The 24,442-nt window shown below is 39.9% G+C and overlaps 1 protein-coding gene across 1 annotated transcript in view; it reads right to left on the bottom strand.

The window, feature by feature from the left end:
* The window catches only part of LOC122561384 (coiled-coil and C2 domain-containing protein 2A-like), a 268,528-nt gene that overhangs the window by 195,886 nt on the left and 48,200 nt on the right, over positions 1-24,442 (bottom strand). Inside the window, exons 5-8 of the mRNA XM_043713148.1 lie at positions 21,607-21,679; positions 17,142-17,203; positions 16,951-17,049; positions 6,644-6,775 (exon numbers count right to left, since the gene is read on the bottom strand). Coding sequence (XP_043569083.1) covers positions 6,644-6,775; positions 16,951-17,049; positions 17,142-17,203; positions 21,607-21,679 — 366 coding nt within the window. The remainder of the gene's footprint in view (positions 1-6,643; positions 6,776-16,950; positions 17,050-17,141; positions 17,204-21,606; positions 21,680-24,442) is intronic.

The raw sequence follows: 24,442 nt of genomic DNA, 5'->3' as shown, positions 1-24,442 counted from the left end.
TATAAACAGGTCCAGACAGTGGGCCATGGAGGGGGTCATCAGGGCCGATTGCTTGCCCCTCTTCCGTGGTTAAGTCAGAGCCTGGGTGTCTCTGGAGAAGGAGGATATGGTGTCCATCAATACACTTGAGCTGTTCAGGGAGAGGTGGGCACTGCAGGAAGTGGAGTGTATTATTTCCCCCTCCAACTCTATTTTGATTTAATCCCTTCCCTCCTCTTCAATGTTTGATCACACAGCATTGCCCCTTTGATGTGAAGGGCACTGGTTGTCACTGGCCACTTGGGTGTTTCTTTTCTTCCTGGTGGTGGAAATTGAATAAAGACTTGTACACCTTGTGTCTTTCACTGTGAAAAAAAAAAGAACAGGACTGTCAAACTGGCTGTAAACAGGTCCAGGCAGCGGGCCGTGGAGGGGGTCATTAGGGTTGATTGCCTGCCCCTCTTCTGCGGTTATGTCAGAGCCCGGGTGTCCCTGGAGAAGGAGCACACGGTGTCCACCAACCCCCTTGAGATTTTCAGGGAAATGTGGGCACCACAGGGAGTGGAGTGTATTATTTCCCCCTCCAACTCTATTTTGATTTAATCCCTGCCCTCCCCTTCACTGTTTGATCATGCAGCATTGCCCTCTGAGAATGGCACTGCTTGTCACTGGCCACTCGGGTGTTTCCTTTCTTCCTGGTGGTGAAATATAAATAAAGATTTACACAGTTATGGTTTTTCACTGTGTCCGACACCTGCACACATTCGACAAAAAGAGGAGTATCAGAGATTCTGACACTCTGGGTGCTGGCTGCGGAGGAATTGGATCAGTGTGTAAAGGACAAAAATAAAGGGGACGTTCAGACATCTTGTCACTCTGACAGCTGGTTCTAAGGAGCTGGATTAGTGTCATAGAGTCATACAGCACTGAAACAGACCCTTTGGTCCAACCAGTCCATGTTACCTATAACTCCAATCTCAACAAGTCCTATCTGTCTATGCTTGGCCTATATCCCTCCAAACATTTCTTATTCATGTACTTATCCAAATTTCTTTTAAATGTTGCAATTACACCCTCATCCATCACTTCCTCTGGACATTCATTCTACACGTAAAAAAAAGAAGAAAGAAAGAACAGGACTGTCAGACATCCTGTTCACTCTGACAGTTAACTCTGAGGGAACTGGATCAGTGTTAAGGACTCTCCACATGTAAATAAAGGGTGACTTGTTGACAGGATACCGGCCTCTATCGAGTTATTTCAATGGCGATGAGTGAAAAGCATGCACCTGAAGAAATTCTCTTGCAATGGTCATCTTTGTGTTGGTATAAATATTTCTGGGATCATGCTTTTATTTGGGAAACTTGACTCTTTTGATCCTGCCATTGAAGACTAGGCCCAGTATGTCGAGAGAATGCGTCATATTTTCCAGGCAAATGACATTGTGACAGATGAAGAGCAATAAGTAAATTTTCCTGAATTAGAACCGAAAGAATTATGGATGCTATAAATCTGGCAGAATTTGTGGAGAGAAATCAGAGCTAACATTTTGGGTTGAGTGACCTTCCTCAAAACAAAGTAATTCTCCTGACAGCTTGTGGACCATATTTTTCAGTTATTAGGATCTTAACTTTCCCTGAGCCACTAGATATGAAATGCTTTCAGAGTTGACAGATTTAGTCAAAGAATATTCCAACCTTAAGCCTTCTCCAATTCCAAGATGCTATTCGTTTTACTTGCAGTTCTAGAACAATGGGAATATGTATCAGAATTTTAGACTAAGTTAAGATGACTGGCAGAGGCATGTGACTTTGGTTTAGCTCTTTATGAGATGTTGAGAGACATTTGTTAAGTGGAATTAGTGATGTAATCATGCAAAAGCACCTAATAGCTGAAGCACAACTGGACTTCAAACAGGTATTGTAACTGGTTTTATCATTGGAAAAAGTGGCAAGTGAAGCATGAATACAGGGTATTCCAATGGAAATGGACACTGTCACTAGTCCGACTGAGCTTGATGAACATCACTTGAGTGAGGGCAATGTATAGCCTCACTCAGGCCATATCCTGAAGATAGGTCAGCCCACAGCAAAATCCCAAAGCAAAGCCAAGTCTGAGCCAAACAGTTAACATTTTCTTCAGGAACCAGGCTAGCAAGATATTGTGTTTACTGCTAATAAACTGAATCAAGACGACAAAAGAGTCCCACTAGACCTAAATTGAGTAGGACAACTCATAGGTGGGTATCCAGGAGAGTACACACCCTGGAAAGTTCACCTACATCTTGTTGGAACAGTTAGATAGCTGAGCAATATCCAAATCAGAACCAAACAAAATAAACGTCCAGTTAAATGATCACCCGGTCTAATGGAGGTTGATACTGGTACAGCTGCTTCAGCAATCACAGAACCAGTCTCAAACCTTCAAGTTTGTGCAAGACCTCAACTACACTGAGAACCTATACCATGAAACCTTTACAGATTAAGGGTACAACTTCAGTTCTGGTCTCTTATGGGAAGCATTTGGCTCACTCATTACTGATTATAGTAAATGGCTTAGGCCCATGCTTGATGAGGTGAAATTGTTTGAGAAAGATTGAAAAACATTGAATCAATCAGAAAATGACTGACCATACGAAGTCCTAATTAAATACCTGGAGGTTTTTCAGGAAGATCTAGGACCTATCAAAGGAGCCAAGGCCACGTTGCTCATTGTCTAAGAAGTAATTCCATAATTCTGCAAGACCCAGCTAGTGCCATTTGCCTTCAAGCAGACGTAGAGGCAGAAATCAGAAGTATGGAAATCAAAGGAATCGTCAAACCATTCCAGGTTGCGTAATAGGCAGCACCAATTGTACTGATTGTGAAGCCCAAGGGTTGGTTCGCCTTTGTGGAGACTTTAAACAAAAGGTAAACCTCTTTTCACAGCTGGATAAATACCCTCACTGAGATGATTTATGTGCAAAGCTGGTGGGGGGGGGGGTTGTCCTTCACAGTGCTGAACATGAGCCATATACATTTGCAATTGTGATTAGATGAGGATTCCCAGGATAATGTCACAATTAATACCCACAAGGGTTTGTACCAATATACAAGACTGCCATTTGGTGTTTCGTCAGCTTATGCAATTTTTCATCGGTGATGGAGAACATTTTATGTGGTCTATCCCACATCGCCATTTATCCAGATGGCATGTTAATAACAGGGAAGACATAAGGAACACAGAGAACTTAGACATAGTCCTTAGACATTTGTTCCTGGCAGGTGTATGCCTTAGCAGGGAAAAATATATGTTCCAGGCACCCAAGTAACCTACTTGACCAGCAGAACTGACAAGACCAGAAATACACCCATTGGAAGATAAACAGAGGTTGATCAAAGGTGCCTTGGCTCCCACCTATCTACCAGAGTTTATAGCTTCAGGCCAATTTCAGCAGTGGGCTCTAATAGTAAGTGCATTTAATTACAACTTGGAACACCGTCTGGGAGGCCAAGTAACAAATGTGGATACATTGAGTCGCCTCTCACTGGCAGATACAGCACCGGTGATACCGCCATTGGAAATTTTCCAAACATACTTCCAGTCACAGCAGACAATATCAGACTTTGGACATCTCAACTATGCAAGTTCTTTCATGGATTAAATGTTCTTAGCTGTTGTGGATGCCCACTCAAAGTGGCTGGACATGCATAGAGTTTATTCGTCAAACACAGGGACAACGATAGAAAATATGCGCACATCTCTTGCAATACACAGACTCCCAGAAGTGTTGGTCACAGATAATGGGCCATCACTTACCAGCAGGGAATTTGAGTATTTCCTAAAGTCGAATGGTATTTGACATATAAAGGCAGTTTGGCACCATCTAACATCCAATGGCTTGGCAGAAAGGGCAACACAAACTTTGAAGGCAGGGTTAAAGAAACAGTCCATACCTTCACTAGATACCATACTGTCCTGGTCCCTATTTGATAAGTAGATTACCTCTTACGCAACAATAGGGATAGCTCCAGCAGAGTTGCTACAGGGGAGAAGATTCAGCACCAAGTTAAATCTGATCTTCACACACCTGGAGAGGGAGGGTGAAATGGCATCAGGAAGGCCAATGTCAGACACAAGACTTCACCAAGCAAGAGATACAGTTTACTTCAGGGGATGGAGTTTGGTGCAGGAACCACTGGAATGGCCCTGCATGGGTAAGAGAAACGGTCGATTTCAGGTCAGGTCTTGCGATGTATAAATTTCAGGTAGGTGTGACAGTCTTGAACAAGTATGGGGGCCATTTGAAAGTTGCAAACAGGTTGGAGCAAAACATGCCCAACTCCGCAACAGCCTTTCTGACTGTTCCGGAACCTCTCCATCAAGCATTGAAGATACCTTGGAACCTGAGATGGACACATTGAATGTTGCTATCTTGACACCTTTGCCACCTGAAGAGGAGAGAGAATTTCTTTCAAGATGCTCCAGGTGCAAGATGCAACCTACTGTGCATTACATGCTGCCCATATCAGAGGCAAAATTGAAGGAATCTGACCTGGTACTAGAACATCCCAGAGGAACTACAAAAAAATGAGCCGGACTATGTCCTCAGACTCAAATGAGAAGAAATGTAGTGATTGTAATGAGGTCAGTCAGATGGAACTCACAGAATAGAGGTTCGCTGATTGGGACAGTTAATTTGGTCCAGTCAGAGAGCTGTGTGGACAGATAAGAACAGGAGTGTCAGACATTCTGTTCACTCAGAGAGCTGGCTCTGAAAGAGTTGAACAATGTCAAGGACTCTCCACATTTAGGTAAAGGATGACTTGTTGATAGAATACCAGCCTCTGAGAAATTATTTCAGCATACTTGGTTTCATCAGTCAGAACATTGAGAACAGGAAATGGGATGTCATATTACAAATGCACAGACATTGGTAAGGCCACATTTGGAGTATTCCATATATTCTGGTTGCCATGCCTAAGGAGAGGTTTAAACAGTAAAATCCACAGCTTAAATGTTTATCATAATCAATAATGGCATAAAAGGAGTGGCAGATATCAGAGGCCAGAATTAGAGAATGCAAAGTTGGTGAGGATCTAAAGTCTGGAGAAGGTTACAGAGATATCAGAAGGCATGGAGGGATCAGAACACAAAAATAACATTTCAACTGAAGCACTGAGGGATCCAAAGTCAATGCGGGTCATTGAATGTTTATGATGGGTCAGCAGGTCCTAGTACGGGTTTGCATAGCAAAGTTTTGTATGAGTATATGAAATCTGATGCTGTTACCAAAGGATATATGCACATGAGAGAAAGTCAAGGATATATTATTGGTGTACTCCAATGGGGAATGAAGCCAGTGCAGGATATTCTCTGACTACAACTGGATAGATAAGAATGGAGGTAGGTAAGGGCTGTTGCTATATAACAAAGAAGTGGCATTGGAAAAGTTGATGTGACCAATCATATCAAAATTGTAAACAGAATACAAATGATAAGCGAGATCATTCATTATGGTCAAAATATTTCCCATTCATTTGATCTATCAATATCTCTGCAATTCTCTGCTATGTTGTGCCTAACAATTTTTGTGCCAGAGGGAAATTTGGATTAGCTGTTTTCCTATCCCAATAATTAAACCATTGACAAATATGGAAAATAGCTGAGGCCACAATATAGGTCATTGAGGGACAGAGTAATTTCATCCTGACAATTACCATATCCGTTCCTGCCAATTATCCCTTCTTGTCTCAGCCGATTTCTGAACCGGATCATTGACCCCACAAACTTCAATTATAATTTACAGACTATTAGAAGGGAATTATCTACTGCCTTCAAGAACATCTAAATAACACTCATAACCTTTCAGTCCCCTGTCCACTAAGTCACCTCTTCAAAAAAACTCAGGTTTGTGAACCCTTATAAATTCAGTATATGCTAGAAGACACCCGGGTTTAATTCCTGCCTCAGGCAATTGTCTGTGTGGAGTTTGCACATTCTCCCAGTGTCTGCGTGGGTTTCCTCCGGGTACTCCGATTTCCTCCCACAGTCCAAAGATGTGCAGGTTAGGTGAATTGGCCATGCTAAATTGCCCGTAGTGTTAGGTGAAGGGGTAAATGTGGGGGAAAGGGTCTAGGTGGGTTGCTCTGCGGAGGGTCGGTGTGGACTTGTTGGGCTGAAGGGCTTGTTTCCACAGTGTAAGTAATCTAATCTAATCTAAAAAAAACTGAACAGATTTAGCAGTAATTGTGAAAAGAGATACAGAGTTAACATTTCAGTTTGAGGACCTTTTATCAGACTTGGCAAAAAGTTAAAAGTGCAATGGGTTTTGAGCAAGGTGTAGATGGGAAAAGGACAAAAGGAAGGTCTGTTATTGGTTCTGTGTTTTTCCCACAAAAGTCAGTAATGCATTATGTGATACTGTAGGTGGAGCAATAGCAGAACTGAGCATTATTATTTAGTGGCTAATGAGTCAGTCCTTGTATTTCTTAAGTTACATTCTTAAAATTTAATTAATATTGCCATTGTACCAATATAAGATCAAAAAAAAATTTTAAATAATGTTGCAAGGTCAGAAAAACTCAGGATTAAGAATGGTTATATTTTCTTTTTGCTTCTTTCCTCAGTAAAGATTACCAACTTTGTGATTTGTTTTCCCGCTAAAAATCTGGCTTCCAATTACCTCCAATCCAGTGAGACGAAATTCAGAAGATAAATCTTTCAGTTGTGCCAACTCATCTTCTTGTATCACTGATTCAGTTGACAAATTCAAAGCAGAAGTAAAAAATTGACATGCTTCATCTGATTCTAAATTCTGAAATTAGAAAGAAATGAAAAATCAAATGAAATATGTTCATATGAACTAGGAACAGGAATAGGCAACTTAGCCCCTTCAGCCTATTCTGCCATTTAACACCATCATGGCTAGTTTCATCCCAGGCTCAACTCCACTTTTCTGCCCACTTCCCAGAACCCTTAGCTGATTATTAACCGTGTACCAACATCAGCTGCACTCTGGGATAGTGAAATCCATAGATTCACAACCCTTTGAGAGAAGTAATTTCTCCTCATCTCTGTTTTGAATCTGACACCTCTTAGCCTAAAACTATGAACTCTTGTTCTAGATTCCCCACAAGGGGAAACATCCATTCTATGTCTATTTTGTCAATTCTGTTTAGCATTCAGTATTGTAACAATGGGCTGAATTTTACCAGAAATCAGTTAAGTATCAATTTTAGTAAGCTTCAAGGTGGGTTTATCTCAATGAAGCCTGAGGAGTTTTCTCTCACTATCTTTCCAAACCTATCTCATCAATTGTGTTCCATGCATCTATGATGCCTGCTGACACTATTCTTCCACATGCCACAGATGACAGTACTCGCTAGTACGGGGATATCTCGGGATTGGTTCCACTGGCACCACTTTTAAATCCTTTCTGCGTAAATGGTCAAGCATTGGCAATCCAGAAGAGGCCTTCATTGTGCATGTAGCGAAGAAAGCAATCACAAATCAATGCTTCTCAGGGATATAGGGAGCATAGTTAACATCACATTGCACATTCAAGTATACATTTGTACATTATTGCATTTTATAAACCAAGCTGCAGTTTACCTATCCTCAGCCTCATTTCATTTTACAATTCTTTTGTAAGGGTGTTCTACTTTTGCCTCAATGTTCAATGTAGCCTAACATCCCCTCAACATTCAATGTGGTACCATCACACACAGGAAAACTTTGTTATAACACTCATTTCTATTGTGAAACAGCAAAAGTTGTAGAACAACAAAAAACACAGCTATATTTTCCTCTGGCAACAAACAAAGTCTGCTTGCCGTTAGCAAAGAATAAATTTACAGGGCACCAGTGATTACTGTATCCATTTCTCATCTACTGGAACTAATTGTGCCTGACACTGCAGTGTTGTATTGTACAGCAGGTGATGTTCCTCCACAATGTCCTCATCTTGCTCCTTGGAGTAATGTTCCCACTCTCTCAGCTTTTCAGAAACCATCACATCCTTTTTGACTGTTTCAGTTGTGCAGAGTATAGCATGCTAAGATTATGCTGCACACTCTATCTGAAGTGCACTGTAAGGCCCCGCAGTCTGATCCATGCATTAGAACAGCTGCCTCAGGCCAATCGTTTGCTCCACAAAGAGTCTGGTCAAAAAAGGGTTGCATTGTGTCAATACTCCTTCTCATTCTCGGGATGGCATAATGGAGTTATCAGCATTGGTCATAGACTTGTCTCCAAGTAACTATCCTTGTAACGCATCTGGACTTTAAAGTGAAGCAGGAACAAAAAAGTTCTCAAGGATGTAGGCATCATGACAGCTCACAGGATACCTGGCACAGACTTTAAGATGTGGTACAATTGATTATAGTGACTTGCATGTTGATGGAATCGGACCATTTTCTGAGTTCAAGTAGTTCTGAACACCAGGTGCATCTAAGAAAAATTAATAAACAGCTAAAATCACAGCTGACCTTGGAGGAACTGTATGGGGGAGCTCACAGCACAAGAGCAGATAAGTACATTGTTTTTAAGTGTAACCTTGCTTATTTTTTTGTAAATCTATAACAGTGAGTAGAGTGGGTTCTTTTTGGTTATGTTTTATTGAGATCTGTCTCTTGATTAAAATTTTAAAATATAAAACATAAGTACTAAGTTAACCTGGAGCAGTGTTTTTTAGAGCGTACGACTGTGCTATTTTCTGGGTCTGTAGATTATCAAAGTGCAAAGGTAACCTTCAATAGAGCGATGTGCTCTTCTTGTCAGATGTGGGAGATTAGAGAGAGTTTCCATGTTACTAATAATTGTCTGCAGTAAGAGTTTGCGACAGCACACTGTCAGAACGCATGGATCAGTTGGAGCAGCAGTTAGAGCCAGTGAGGGTTTTACAGGAGATAGGGGGTGTGATGGATTACAGTAATAGGAAAAGATAAAAAAAAAGATGCAATTAGGTTACCTCCAGAAAAGGTGGGAGAGGAAGGCAGGCAGTGCAGGGCTCTACTGTGGCTATCCTCATCGCAAACAAGTATGCTGTTTTGGAAAATGTAGGGGGTGATGGACTCTCAGGGGAACGTAACATGAACAGCCAAGTTTCTAATGAAAGGAGGGGTAGGGCAGGTTTCAAGCAATCGATTGTGATAGGGGACTCTCTAGTCAGAGGCACAGACAGACATTTCTATGGCTGAAAGTGAGAAATCAGAATGGTGCGTTGCCTCCCTGGTGTCAGGATATCTTGGAGACAATGCAGGATATTCTCAAAGGGGAGTGGGACCAGCAGGAGGTCGTTGTACACATTGAATCTAACAACATTGGAAGGAAAAGGATGAGATTCTGAAGGGAGAATGTAGAAAGTTAGGCAGGAATTTAAAAAGGGGTCCTTGAGGGTAGTACTATCTGGATTGCTTCTGGTGCTACGAGCTAGTGAGGGTAGAAATAGGACAATAGAACTGATGAATACATGGCTGAGGAGCTGGTGCAGGGGAGAAGGGTTCACATTTTTGGATCATTGGAATCTCTTCTGAGGTAGAAGTGACCTGTGGATATGGTTTACGTAGACTTTCAGAAGGCTTTCAAAAAGGTCCTAGACAAGAAATTAACATGTAAACTTTAAGAGCATGGGATTAGGGATATTGTACTGACATTGATAGAGAACTGGCTGGCAAACAGGAAACAGAGTCAGAATAAAAGAATCATTTTCCAAGTGGCAGGTAGTTAATAATAGGGTATTGCAGGGATCAGTGTTTGAACCCAGCCATTCACAATACATATTACATTTAGTTTCCCCATCTAAATGATTAATATCTCCAAATGTGTAAATGACTCAAAGCTGGGTGGGAGGGTGAGTTGTGAGGAGGATGCAGAGATGCTTCAATGTAATTTAGACAAGTTCACTGAGTGGTCAAATGCATGGCAAATGAAGAATAATGTGAATAAGTGTGAGGTTATCCACTTTGGTAGGTAAAATGAGTTTATCTGAATGGTGACAGATTGGGAAAATGGGAGATACAATGAGACGGAGTGCCTTTGTACACTCGTTGCTGAAAGTATTCACATATGTGCAGCAGATGGTGAAAAAGACAAATAGTATGTTGTCCTTCAAAGAATGAGGATTCAAATAATGGAGCAAGAATGTCTTGCTACAATTGTACTGGGTCTGAGTATAGCCACATCTGAAGTAGTGTGTGCAATTTTGGTCTTGTTATCTGAGAAAGGCTATGGACAGAGTCTACCAAAGATTTACCAGACTAATTCTTGGGACATCAGGACAGATGACTGAAGACAGACTGGACTTGTTAGGACTAGATCCACTAGAGTTTAGAAATGTATTATTGCCAGACATGAAGGTAGGAAGAATTTTCCTAATCATGGGGCCGGAGTTGGGGAGCGTTGAATAAGAATACCGGGTAGGCCATTTATGACTGGGATGAGGAGCAACTTCATCACACAGAGAGTGGAGAGCCTGTGGAATTCTCTACCACAAAGTATTTGAGGCCAAATCATTGAATGATTTTAAGAATAGGTTAGATATAGTTCTTAGGGTTAAAATGATCAAAGAATTGGGGGAGAAAGCAGGAACAGAGTATTGAGTTGGATGATCAGCTATGATCATATTGGATGGTGGAGCAAGCTCTAAGGTCTAAATCACAAAATGTTTCTGTGTATTCCGAGGGGTCTTTCATCTGCACTGACTTCATGTGAAGTCTGATTGGCATCCATTAAAAGTTACTGCTGATATATCTAATCCTCCTCTAATAATCTGCATCCTTGTTGCACCACAGCATCAGCAATGATAATCTCTACTGTGCCTGGATCCATTATGCTCCCAATGAACCTTTTTTGGCCATACATTGAAAAGTAAAGATTTTTGTTATGTGAGCAATCATCATCCAAATCTCTTTCAAATGACAGATTAGCAGCGAGAAATGGAGGACTCTGACAAAGAGGGTCATGAAAAGCTTCTAAGTGTACATTTGACATAAATACCTGACTAATGAATGCAGCACAAGGTATGTTGCATAAGACATTAAGTGATTCTAAGATTTTGCTTTCTCCAATCCAAATCCCCACATCAACCAAATAAGACATCATTGAATATTTGTTGTCAAAGATTTATAATTCAAGATGAGAAGAAATCAGCTTCATGTCCTTGAGTAACCTATAAGATTTTGCATTATCTTTGTGCTTCATGGCCTGGATGTGCCTCTTTTAAGTTCACCTGTAATTACTTTTGTTTCACAGAGATAACTGTTTTCAATCTGCTCCAACCAATTACATGATCAAGTTTACTTGCAACCAGCATTTGTACCCCACACAATTGGACTGTGCACACATTTCGCATGCGCAGTGTTATGGCTACAGACAACTTCAACCTATAGCGTGGAAGTGATTGATTAATGTAACTGTCATTCAGAAATACAGCCCAAGCACTCATGCAAAAACATTTACTCTGTCCACTTTAGGTGTGGTCACAGTCACTTTCCATTTGAAATGTGCATTGACGAGATGTTTTAGTATGGAGGACAACAAGGTTTGCACTTTGCACAGTGCATCAGGTTTAGTCTAGTAATTAAGACACGTCTCTCCAGAATTTCCATGTTCCTTTCTTCCTGCAATTCTTGACCAGCCCATCAGTACTAGCCTTCAATAAGTCACCACTTTGATTTACAGCTTAGCTCTGAACATTACCCCTTATCCATAGCCCTATAGTTTATTCATGCCAAACATTACATGCATTGTTTCAGCATCGCAGTTAGGTATTGGTGACTGTCAGTAACTCTCACTCCCATAGCTTCCCATGTCATCCAATGCATTATCAACATCCCCCATCATTTGTTCCCATCACCTTCCAATGTTGGATTCCATTTACATGGCTCAATATTGCAGAAAGGCTGCTAACATCATCAAAGACTCATCGCATCCCAGTAATGATCTCCAACAACCTCTTCCATCAGGCAAAAGATTCAGAAGCCTGAATGCACGCACCATTAGTTTCAGGGACAGCTTCTTCCGGCCATTACAGGGGTATTTGACTATTGAATGGACTCACTACCCTCAAATAATGTGGATCTTGCTAATTTAAATCTCTTTTGGATGCCCTGTGCAATGTTAACTGTATGCCGCATTTGGATCTTTTGTTCTGTATATCCTTGCTTACTATGGTCTGCCTCTACTGCTCATAAACAAAGCTTTCACTGTATTTCAGTATACGTGATATAAATAAAATCAATTAATTCAGTTTCTCTCTTCAGAACTCTTGCCCCTTCTGCATCTCAGCATGATGCCTCCATTCCCCAGAATTGAATTCTTTAGCTTTCCTACCACAGCAGTGGCCCCTGATAACTTTTGACTTTCATTGAGCTGACCCTCAAGGCTGATTGTCATTCACCTTTAAGACCAACTTCAATGGACAGCCGCAACTTATGACTGACAAAATCCCTGGCTGAGCTGTATGCAGCCTAGACTGACATTGTCAATCCTTGGACTACTCACATTATTTGAGAAAGAAGTTTGTCTTTTGTATTCAATTTGTGTTTATTTATTTCATCACTGTTAGACTTGATGCCAACCTGTTGTGTAGCAAAGAAAGTTTTCAGTATGATTAGCTAATATCTCTCCAGCAACCATCTTTCTCCACATTTATTGGTTCTTTCTAGCTAAAACACTTTCATGCAAAGTGATTCACCTCCCTGCTGTTAGAGCACTGCTTGCTCAAAAGAACAATCTCTTTGATTGTGTCATCTGCCTTTGAACTTTCTGTTGGCTCTTCTGCAAATATTTCATACCTTTCTCTTATCTATTGATTTCATTCAGCTTGGAATGTCTTTTACCGTATGGATGTTTGCTGATAACGAGGAGCATGTGTGGTATGCTTTAGCGAGATATTTGCACATATAATAGTGAATGAGATTTATTGAAAAGTGCCCACATACACTTCTGTATCATTGAGCTGGCAGCCAATATGAATAATGGCATTCCTGTCAGCATCTGATATTTTTAAGTTAAACAATGGGCCCAACAAGTTGTAACAAACAATTCTGACCCAGTATCAATTTGAAACTATCTCCTTCCCAACCCCAAAAATAAAAATAACTTAATTTCTCATATTTAACTTATCCCATGACATATTGTCATGGCAATGTTTCAGTCTTTGACTTTTTCAAAGATAACACTGAAATGTTACCGTCAATTCCCTGACAAGTGAGCAACCCTTTAATAATCGCATGACTAGAAACCTTTGTTTACCCTGTGCTCAGTTGAGTTCATAATCGAGGAATTTAAGAACTGGATCTTTAGATCCTTTCATGAAGACCAATTCCATTTAAAGCATTTAGAAAATGTTGGTTTTGTTTGAATAGGAATAAAAGTTTGAAAGTTTAATGCATTCATTCACAAGTGATTATGTGCTTCAAGCTGGTTACAAACGTTTGCCAAACTATATTCTTACGTAAAGTCTATTTAGACAAAATGAAATATTTGTACCTCTTTTTCAATGCTTAGTTTTATCACATGGAGAGCAGAACTTCACATGTCTTCCAGAGTTGTCTAACTAATGTAAAATTCATAAGACATTCCTGCCTTTCAATTGTAGAAATTAAATCCAAGGTATCAAATTGTGTTATCATCTGATTAATTTACATCACTACTTTGGATTATGCATACCTGACCCATCAGATTCCTCTATTATTTAAACTTCTTATTCAAACAAAATATTTTTAAACCAGAGTGGCATCTGGAGGATCAGGCACACACATCAGAAAACTGAGTTGGGTAATCTGCCATGGTCAAACTGAAAGGTGGAGCATGCTCATAGGGCCAAATTACCTATTTCTGCTCCAATTTCCTAAATTTATATGTGTAACAGAACAAGCAACGGTGCTAAACCCTGATGTTGCACTGGATTTGAGATCACCAGAAAAGAGGTTCAAATGCAGATGAAACAGAAATAAACTCAGAACCCTGTAAACTAGCGAGAATCTTCCAAAAGATGGGCATATCTAGGGTAGTCAAGATACCTCAGGTGAGGAGGAGGGACAGACCACCTTCTCAGTTGAACCCCACCTGCCAGTCATCTGATTCTGACATTTAGATACCCAATTAGCACCCCCAAAGGGCAATAGGAAGTTGTGGTCACCCTGCTCAGGAAACTCAAAGAAATCCACAGGCACCTGCTGGATGTGCCCATTTTAGTTTATGACTTGGACCTGGGAGCTATCACCAATAATTCAAAGGCTTTGCAAGCTGAGGTCCAACAAATTAACCCAAGTCAGACAGAAAACCTTGCACATGTTGAACATCAATACAGTTAAGCCTACCCAAAGATTCCTTAATGTCCTGGAGCCAGACAGATCAAAATGGCTCCACATTACTTACTGGGAAGTAAATGTTGTGACCAGATAAGACTTCATTCCTAAACTATGCCCTGCGAGTATACAGACATGGTGAACCACTCAGTCTATATCAGAAAAGAATACAGAGAAAACCCATGACATTTAGACCACAAGAAATCTTAACTTTGTCACCCCTGATAACCCATACTGGTATGAGATCATGTATACTGGTAGGAAAAAAAGTGATGTTCCAAACCATCTTGCAGACGCTGACAACCCAGGTAACTGCTGAACTCAGCATTTGTGCAATGTGCCTGAGTGCCCTGATAATTTACCACACCTACAAAATAATTAAAATCATAACTGGGTGAACAGAGGAATGTTAAAAGGACTTTGCAAAATTGAAAATCATCCTAGTGTACACAGACCATAATCCTATTTAATGAATTCTGAAAAAATACAGACTAATAAATGGCAGCTAGCTTAATCATAGAATCCTACCTACAAAGTGACCAACCATACGTGAAACAAATCCTGGTCATTGCATGCTTCACCGTGTAATTGGTCATACAACTTGCTCATAGTAATCTCTGTTAAGCAAAACTAATCATTAAAAACTAATGAAAATGTCCTAAGACACTGCCACAGAAATCTGTCATCTGCTGGAGCTGGCTTTGTACCCCAAAGGGGTCGGTAGCTGCCAAGCTGTATTAACTTAGTTAGAGACTAAAAAAAATTGCAGATGCTGGAATCCAAAGTAGATAAGCAGGCGGCTGAAGGAACAGAGAAGGGTTATACCCAAAATGTTGACTTCTCCACTTCCTGATGCTACCTGGCTTGCTATGTTCCTCCAGCTCCTGCTTGTCTAAGCTGAATTAACTAGGTGCATCTAAAAATCCAATGGGGACCTGTGTGGGATCACCCAACCTTCCACCCACAAATATATCAAGGCTGTTACCAATGCAATTTGTGCCAAATCACATCTGATTTCTCCATATGAGGTCCGTGCTGCAGCCTGGGCAATAGTCTTTACAAACATAGCTAGTTTCTCCTAGGTATAAGGCATTATAGACTGTATCTGCCATGTTGAAAGCACCATAACAGCTGTTCTAGGTACCCTTTAAGCTGCAATGATACTTATGTCCTCAAGAACATTCTTGTTCCTGTTTCATTTCAAGGGCCAGATGGTTACAAGGGTAGCTACTGGTAAAACTTCTGTCTGCAACCACATGTGATGATTCAGCTATACAATCCATTGACTGATATGGAGAGTCAAGATAATACAATTCTTTAACCAAGGCCTCCTGAAGGTGATGCTTCAATGATTGAATCATTCTGAGGGCCTTGCAGTGCAGTCCAGACAGAGTATGCTGCATAATATGTGCATGCTGTGCCTACACAATGGCAGCAGCAAAAAGGGGGTGTGACGGATGCTGAAAAGCTGGAGAGTGACAGCAGTCTTCCAAGGAGGAAGATAAAGACTCTGGATAGAAGGCACATAACCTTCAGCAAGACGGAAGTGTGCAGAGTTGGGCAGAGTATGCTAAACAGGAATTAATTGACAACTGCTTGTTCTCAGAAACAAATGGAGTTTTGTGTTTGGTTTGTCTTTGCTTTTTCTGTTGCTCAACAAGAATTAGCATTTGCACTGTATGAAGGTTTTCCAACATGTGATGCCCCCACATTGAACAATGACAAAATGTTTTTCTATGCTGGACACGAGGAGAAAATTATGACTCTCTTAGATAGAGATCTAATATGATATTACAGATAAGTACAGGCAGGCTGTGTAGCTTGATTTTTGTAGTGGCAGTTACAATAACAGACATTTAGACAGATGATGATATAAAGTAGCAATACATTCAAGAATGTGTGCTATTTCTAATGAAGAGTGACCTCTGTGACCTTTGTCCCCTCAGAAGCTGTCCTTTATGATTTCCCTCCCTTATGTGTATTATGAAAGGCTATTTGTGTCTGGCAACAATTGACCTGGTGCATAGCTGGATTTTAAAGATTGTGTCAGGAATGGAAATTTTGAAAGGTCCCAGCAATGGCGAATACATCTGCTGCTGGTTAGCACATGATAGCGACAGGAAAACATCGTAGAAACATGGAGAATATGTAAAGAAATAAGCATTGGAGAATTACATTAGAGCTCACAGTGAGAAATCCTCTGTCAAATTCCCCAAAATTGACACTTAGCTGATTTTATTAAAATTCAGTTCATTGATCTCTGACAATGTATGGAGGGGGAGCACAACATAGTATATTCTAAATAGAAATAGATATAGAGAGAAAGAAGCTAGTTAAAAATCATCTATTATGGAAGGCTGTAACATCATCTTCAATACTGAGTTAGCTCATCACTGTTAAAACTGTGGTAATGGTGGACAGAGTTTCAGTCTCTCCAGAATCGAAGAAAGTGGGGCGCAAATGAGAAAGTGGAGTTGAAGCCCAAGAGGAGCAGTCATAGAATGGGATTGTTCGGCCATATAGTCCATTCCTGTTCATATGTCAGGATCAAATTGAGTTGTCATGTTTTGTTTTACACATTCAAGTTTGACAGAGATGATAAAGCCTGAATTACATCAAATCAACCTTTTTTTATATAATAGCTTCATTAACTGTTTAAAAAGAAGTCTTTGCTTACTAATGTCTTATCAAATCTTGTCGCTAGTTCATCTTTTAACTGTTGCAGATTGGGTGAAGGTTCTTTGAATTCTTGTACGAATGAACTTGTAATCCCAGCCTGTGAAAAGATGAGTCACATTTTTTTCATTGAATAGCATTTTAATGTACAAATGTGCTGTATTAACAAGTGTTTAAAGATGGCATTCTCACTTTTACTGCTTTCAGTTTATCTCTCACTCTGCTTCGTATCACATCAGCCAGTTGATTTTCATCTGTATTAGAACAAAGGCAAAGACAAAATCCAACAAAATTATTTCTTACAAATTCACATACCTATTTTAACTAATCAAACAAAAGCAGTTTCAATGTCGTGATCCATAAATATCTAGCAAAATCTATAGCACAAGTTTATATCATAAACATTATAAAACCTCTGAAGTTGTTGAAAGACAAAATAAATTCTTTACTGTATTGAAACAGTATAGAATAGAAGTCTCTCTGCTTCTGCAAAAAAAAGTATTCTAAACAGAAAATGCATACATTTAACTTTGCACCTCATTGGACGTGATCTTCCAGAACATGTTTTATTCTCATTTTAACCTGCCAGCCAAAAGCAAAACTTCTGATTTAGGACTAAAATATCCTTAATTGTGAACAGAAGTACACATTGATAATCTTATTTGACATTGAAGGCTGGAATTAAAATACATGGGGAAGTTTTGCAGAAAGCCAAATGAGCAAAACTTATCTTTAAGGGAGGAGCATTCATTTTGTCTTAGTTCACTCCTTGATGCCTTGATTGATAAATTGATCACCTGTTGACAATAAAGTTTTAAGAATCACAGCAGATGCAGATGTACTAAGGTACGGTCAGGCTATTGGTTCTTCACCAAATATGCCAGGATGATCAAAGAAACAGCAGCTATATTCAACCAATTCCTTGATGATATATTGAAAGCCTTTCTCAAAATTGTGAATATAACAATGAACTCAACAAATGGAGATCCATTGTATATACCAGCAACAGAGAATCAAATCCACTAAGAATCAGCAGGTGATGGACTGTGCAAGTTTGAAAAATGAAAATTGGTCAAGACATGATTTCAGAGGAAGGCAAGGCAGCTAAGTGGTTTGTTAGCAAATATTTCTCCCAAATAGAGCACTTAATTAAGCTAGGAGCTGGAAAATTAAAAATATTAATTGAATTTTTAAGAGAGCAGGAACTGAGGGTCAGAGCGGAGCAGGCTTAGGCTGTCTAAGAAGTAAATAAATGTCACAGGACAAGCAGTAAGATGTGATTAGCTCTTTAGCAAATGTTTAATTTAAATTAATCAAGTATAAAATGAGGCTAAATTGATTAATTAGTGTATATATACTAGAAAATAAATCCAATTTTATTTACTTTTTTATATTTTATGCTCTTTCACATAACTGAATATTTTATTTTCCATAACCAAGTCACCCATGGTATTTTTTCATCTATTACCCACAACCAGTATGAATCCAATTTTAAACTTTATCATATAATTACAATCATTGCTCAATCAGTCAGCTCTAGAGGATAGTTATAATTAAATAACATGGGATTGAAGATGACAGTGTTTTCAATTTTTCAGCAAATTGAAACCAATATTTCTGGATAATAAGAGTTAAGTAAAATGAAGTGACATCAGCAGAAGAGAAGCAATTGTTTGGTGAATACCTAGCAATTCATTATTTATTTGGTACATTTTATTTCCTAACAAATGGGGCCATGACAGGGCAGGGCAGTTCAGACATGGGCAGTGCATATCTTGTTTCATGTGGGAACTAGGATTTGAACAGCAGCTGGTGTATCTGCAGTGCAACTGCAAGGTTGAAAGCAGTATATTTGTACCCCTTCAACTTAAGGATATGCTGAGAGGGAATTGATTACTGCCAGTGAATTAAGCACTAGGCAGATAGAGAATTCCTCTGAGTGTATCTCACTATCTAACCAATATTCAGTTCTGAGGACGAGTGAGACGTGTCCATGACATCACAGCTCAGCTGTAGAAGAGTGTGGCAGGTGTAGGGTAGAATATTGGAACAGGAAAGGCAATTCAATGGGAACAGAGCAGGTTTGAATCGAGGATGATGGTTCGTCTTTGGTGTCAGGATCTAGGATGGCACTGAGCAGTTGTAGAGCACTCTGAGTGGAGAAAGTAAATGGCCAACAGTTGTAGTCTGCATGGGTAACAATGAATTTAAAAAAACGGAATATGATCCTGTAATAAAAATAGGAAGTGCTGGAGAAACTCAGTAGGTCCAGCAGCATCTGTGGAGAGAGACACAGTGTTAATGTTTCAAATCCAGAATGAGTTATGGACTCAAACTATTAACTCTGTTTCTCTATCATCAGCTGAGTTCCTTCAGCACTGTATTTTTTTAAATTTCAGATCTCCAGCATCCACAGCATATGACTTTTATGTGTTCCTGTAATCACTTTAAGGAGACAGGTAGGAAATTAACAAGGCAAATCAAGAAAGCATTAACCTCCAGATCACTCTTGGTGCCACATGCCAGTGAGTATTTACGTAGAAGATAATGCAGGAGGCAGGGATTTAGATTCTTGGAACATTGTGACTAATTTTGGGGGAGATGGGACCAGTACAAGGCAGATGGGGTACACAAAAAAATGTTGGGATCAATTTCCTATGGGCAATTTGCTGCTACTAAAAAAAAGTCTAAAAGAACTTGACATGAGTGTAGTAAGCAGGAGATGATATTAATAAAGAATGTCAAAATGCACAGAGAATTGGGAATGATAGCTAACATTAGAGTAGTGAATAGTAAAGAATTAGGTGGAGATCAGAGTAGGAGTGAATGCAACAATGTTGCATTAACATCTAAGTTATGGTTACTGAGCATTCATGTGTAAATATGGGCTGTGATAAAATGGGCTGGTGAGTGACAGATGCAGATCGACTAATGGAAATTTGATGTTGTGGCAATAATGGAAGCTTAGTTAAAAAAATGGGAATTAAATATGCCTTGGTGCAAGATATTCAGGAAAGATGTGAGATGGTGGCAGCATTGATTAAGAATATATTACAATGCCAAAGAGAGAATGTTCCAGGGGACCGTTTATTCCTTTGTGGGTACAGACATCACTGGCAAGGCCAGGATAGATTAATTGGTTAGAGCTAAGAAACAACAGTTTATGATTTTATTGCTTTAAGGTGTTCTGTAGGACACCAACTATTGGGGAAAATGTAGAGAAACAAAATTGCAAAGAAATTATAGACAAGTGCAATAATTATAGGGCTGTTAGAGTGGGACCTTACCCCATGCTGTTAATGTGGATTGACTATCACATAGTCATAGAGATGTACAACAGGGAAACAGACCCTTCGGTCCAACTCGCCCATGCTGACCAGGTATCCCAACCTAATCTAGTCCCATTTGCCAGCACTTGGCCCATATTCCTCTAAGCCTTCCTATTCATATACCCAAGCAGATGCCTTTTAAATGTTACAATTGAACCAGCCTCCACCACTTCCTCTGGCAGCTCATTCCATTTATGCACCACCCTCTGTGTGAAAAAGTTGCTCCTTAGGTCTCTTTTATATCTTTCCCCTCTCACCCTAAACCTATGCCCTCGAGTTCTGGACTCTTTCACCCAGGGAAAAGACTTTGTCTATTTATCCTATCCATGACCCTCATAGTTTTATAAACTTCTATGAGGTCAGCCCTCCGCCTTCGACGCTCCAGGGAAAACAGCCCCAGCCTATTCAGCCTCTCCCTACAGCTCAAATCCTTCAACCCTGGCAACATCTTTGTAAATCTTTTCTGAACCCTTTCCAGTTTTACAACATCCTTCCAATAGGAAGAAGACAAGAATTGCATCTAATATTCCAAAAGTGGCCTAAATAACATCTTGTACAGCCACAACATGACCTCCCAACTCCTATACTCAATGCTCTAACCAATAAAGGAAAGCATACCAAATGCTGTATTCACTATCCTATCTACCTTCGACTCTACTTTCAAGGAGCTATGAACCTGCACTCCAAGGTCTCTTTGTTCAGCAACACTCCCTCGGACCAGAATTGCATGCAATATTCCAAAAGTGGCCTAGCCAATGTCCTGTACAGCCACAACGTGACCTCCAAATACCTATACTCAACATGTTTAAATAGAAGTTGAAAATAGTCCAAGCTTTCAGTGACATCACATAAAATAAAAGGTGGGAAACTGGGCACTATGACCTCTAGTCACTACAGTCTTTTGAAGCATGTTTAATCAACTTCTGGACTTGAGAATGGATTTCAAAATTCTCCCCTTTGAATTGACCGAGAATTCTGAATGATCATTTGCTTTTGCTTCTCTTTAAAAGTACATGTCGTTTGGAGGGAGAGGTAATAGATGTAGGATGTAGGTTTATGGATGTAGGAAAACAATTAAACAGGCTTAGTGGACTAGCAAGTCTTCTCCTGCCTTTTTCTTTTGCATATTTGTACATTAATGTGCAATTCTAAAATTTGCATTTGTACATCATACAATAAATTTTCAATGGTATGCAGTAGTTTGTTAAGAAATACATTACATCTGAAACTTTCAGATGTAATCTGTAATCTGAAAGGATTACAGATGTTGTGTTCAATTTACATACATTTTTTAGGACCCATGTGCCTGTACAAAATAGAAAACTTACTTTCTTCTAAATTCTTGTTCCTATGCCTTTCAGTTTGGTCAAGTAGTAATGCATGTTCAGATTCTTCAGCAAGCTAAAAAGAAAACAATAATTAATTGAGGATAATTATCTTTGCATATATCTGGCAAATGCTGATCATTGTATTAGCTAAATCAAATTTTAGTTGTCTGGTTTCTTTTAAGATAGATCCAAAACATTTTTTAAAAAAGCACTGCTAAACTTTGTTGAAATCAAACCTTCAAATAGCAAAGAAACAGAAGAGTATGTAGTGTAAAGGGAATTGCAGGAGAATCTAGGGGGAGCAGAAATGAGTAAGGGACAGATGGAAATAAACAACTGTTATTCCCATGGCCTAATTTGGTTTAAATAGGACATGGAGATAGTACGACATCTGGCTTACCCTGCATGAACATCAAGTTGACGAAAGTTCTCATTTATTCATGGCTTTACTTGAGATAAATCTATCATCCTGACAGAATGCAAATTGTGTAGAGTCAGAGGTTTGGATTTGGACATGAGAGATTATTCCACCCTTATAAATAATGTCACTGATTCTAGCATGGAAATAAAAAAATTGTTGAAACAATGATGGAATTGGGCTGAAATAGAGAAACTGTTCTTGAGTAGACTTAAAATAATTGAGAAATATTTATAACTGAGTTAAGTAGAAGTGGAAATGGATTAGATTAGCATCATTAAACTAGACTGATAAGGAAATTATTAGAAGAATGAAGTAGCACAATAGGCCAAAGAGAAATATTAGTTAGAACAGTCAAAAAGTATGGACATAGTAATGGTGGCTTTAACCACAAAAGTTTTATTGCAACGAAAACTCTCATTGAACAGAGGCAGTGACAGAATCAGACAAGGCCACAATGGATTTATGAAAGGGAATTTGTGCTTGACAAATGTGTTCTATGAAGATGTGACTAATAGAGTTGACAAGGGGGAGCCAGTCGATGTGGAATATTTGGACGTTCAGAATTCGTTTGACAAGGTATCACATAAGAAATTGTTGTGCAAGATTAAAGCACGTGAGAGTGGGGAAGTGCATTCAGATGGATAGAAAACTGGTTGACAGAGAGGAAACAAAGAGTAGGAATTAATGGGTCCCTTTCAAATTGGCAGGCAGTATTGGGGTGTCACAGGGATCGGTGCTGGGACCTGAGCTATTCACAATATATATTAATGATTTGGATGAGGAAACTAAATGTAACACTTCAAAGTTTGCAGATGATACCAAGCTAGGTGGGAAGGTGAACTGTGATGAGGATGCAAAGTTGCTTCAGCATGATCTAGACAGGTTGGATGAGTGTGCAAATCAATGGCAGGTGTAACATAATTTGGATAAATGCAAAGTTATTCACTTTGGGAGCAAAAACAAGAAGATAGATTATTACTTGAATGGTTATAAATTGGGAGAGGGGAGTATGCAGCTGGACCTGAGTGTCTTTGTGCAACAGTCGCTAAAGGTACGGCAGGTGTACGTACAGCAGGCGGTAAAGTAGGTAAATGCTGTGTTGGCCTTCATTGCGAGAGGTCTGAGTACAGGAGCAGAAATGTATTGTTGCAGCTATACAGGGCCTTGGTGAGGCCACACCTAGAATATTGTGTGCAATTTTGGTCTCCTTTTTCTGAGGAAGGATGGTTTTGCTCTCACGGGAGTGCAGCGAACATTTACCAGACTGATTCCAGGGGTGGTAGAACTGATGTATGAGGAGAGATTGACTAGATTTAGGATTGTTTTTGCTGGAGTTCAGACAAGTGAGAGGGGATCTCAAAGAGACTTTAAAAATTCTATCAGGACTAGACAGGGTAGATGCAGCGAGGATGATCCTGATGGTGGGTGCAACCAGGACCAGGGGTCAGAGTCTGAGGATTAGGATGGACCATTTAATACTGAGATGAGGAGACATTTCTTCCCCCAAAGAGTGGTGGGCCTGTGAAATTCATTGCCACAGAAGTAGTTGATGGCAAAACATTGAATGTTTTCATAGGGTGGCTAGATATAGCACTTGGGGCAAATTGACCAAATGTTACGGGGAGCAAGCAGGATTAGACTCTTGAGTTGGATGATCAGCATGCTTGAATTGCTGAATGGCTTTCTCCTGCTCCTATTTTCTATATCTATGCCTATGAAAAGAAGAGATGAAGCTGTGGGGTGGGGTTGCAGATCTTGGGGAGCTGGATGGTGATTCCATCCATTTGAAAAACAAAGCAGAAAAATAGTTTGAAAGTAAGGCAGGGATTTAAAAGGATTTGAAGAAGATAAATGGTAACTTTTTCAAAACAAAGTAATGATAATACTTAAATTTAGATTTATTGTCACGTGTATATAAAAGATAGTGAAGTTTTTTTTGGATTTTATATACAAAGTGTCACCATGCTCCAGCGCCATCTTGAAGTACTGAATATAGTGCAAGATTTTACTGCAATAGAGTTCATCGTTCTCTCTTCTTGTTCCTCCTCCACAGCTCCTCCATTCGGTTGCTTGACATCAGCCAGTCTCTGAAATGGGCTCCTTGGTCTTTATAATGTGCTCAAAGATCACAGTTATGGGCCTACGTTGCTGCCAAAATTGCAACAGCCGATGGCCTGGGAATGCACAGATTCCATATATCCTGTTCCCCATACAACGCTCCCCCAGATGCTGCCACCAGTCATCAGAGTCCTCCATTGTCCCTTTCGGCGATGCTGCCACTCCTTTGGCACCCAGGCCTAGCCATGAACTTGGACCATTGGCACAGACTGCAAATGTGGGCCAGGGGAGTCAGCCTAGTACTTCCTCCTTGCTCACCAGGAGACCCCCAACTGGGTGGAGCCATGTCCGGCTCCT

The sequence above is a fragment of the Chiloscyllium plagiosum genome, chromosome 22 (genome assembly GCF_004010195.1).
Source record: "Chiloscyllium plagiosum isolate BGI_BamShark_2017 chromosome 22, ASM401019v2, whole genome shotgun sequence".
Lineage (NCBI taxonomy): Eukaryota > Metazoa > Chordata > Chondrichthyes > Orectolobiformes > Hemiscylliidae > Chiloscyllium > Chiloscyllium plagiosum.
This window is presented reverse-complemented; position numbering and strand designations above follow the sequence as displayed.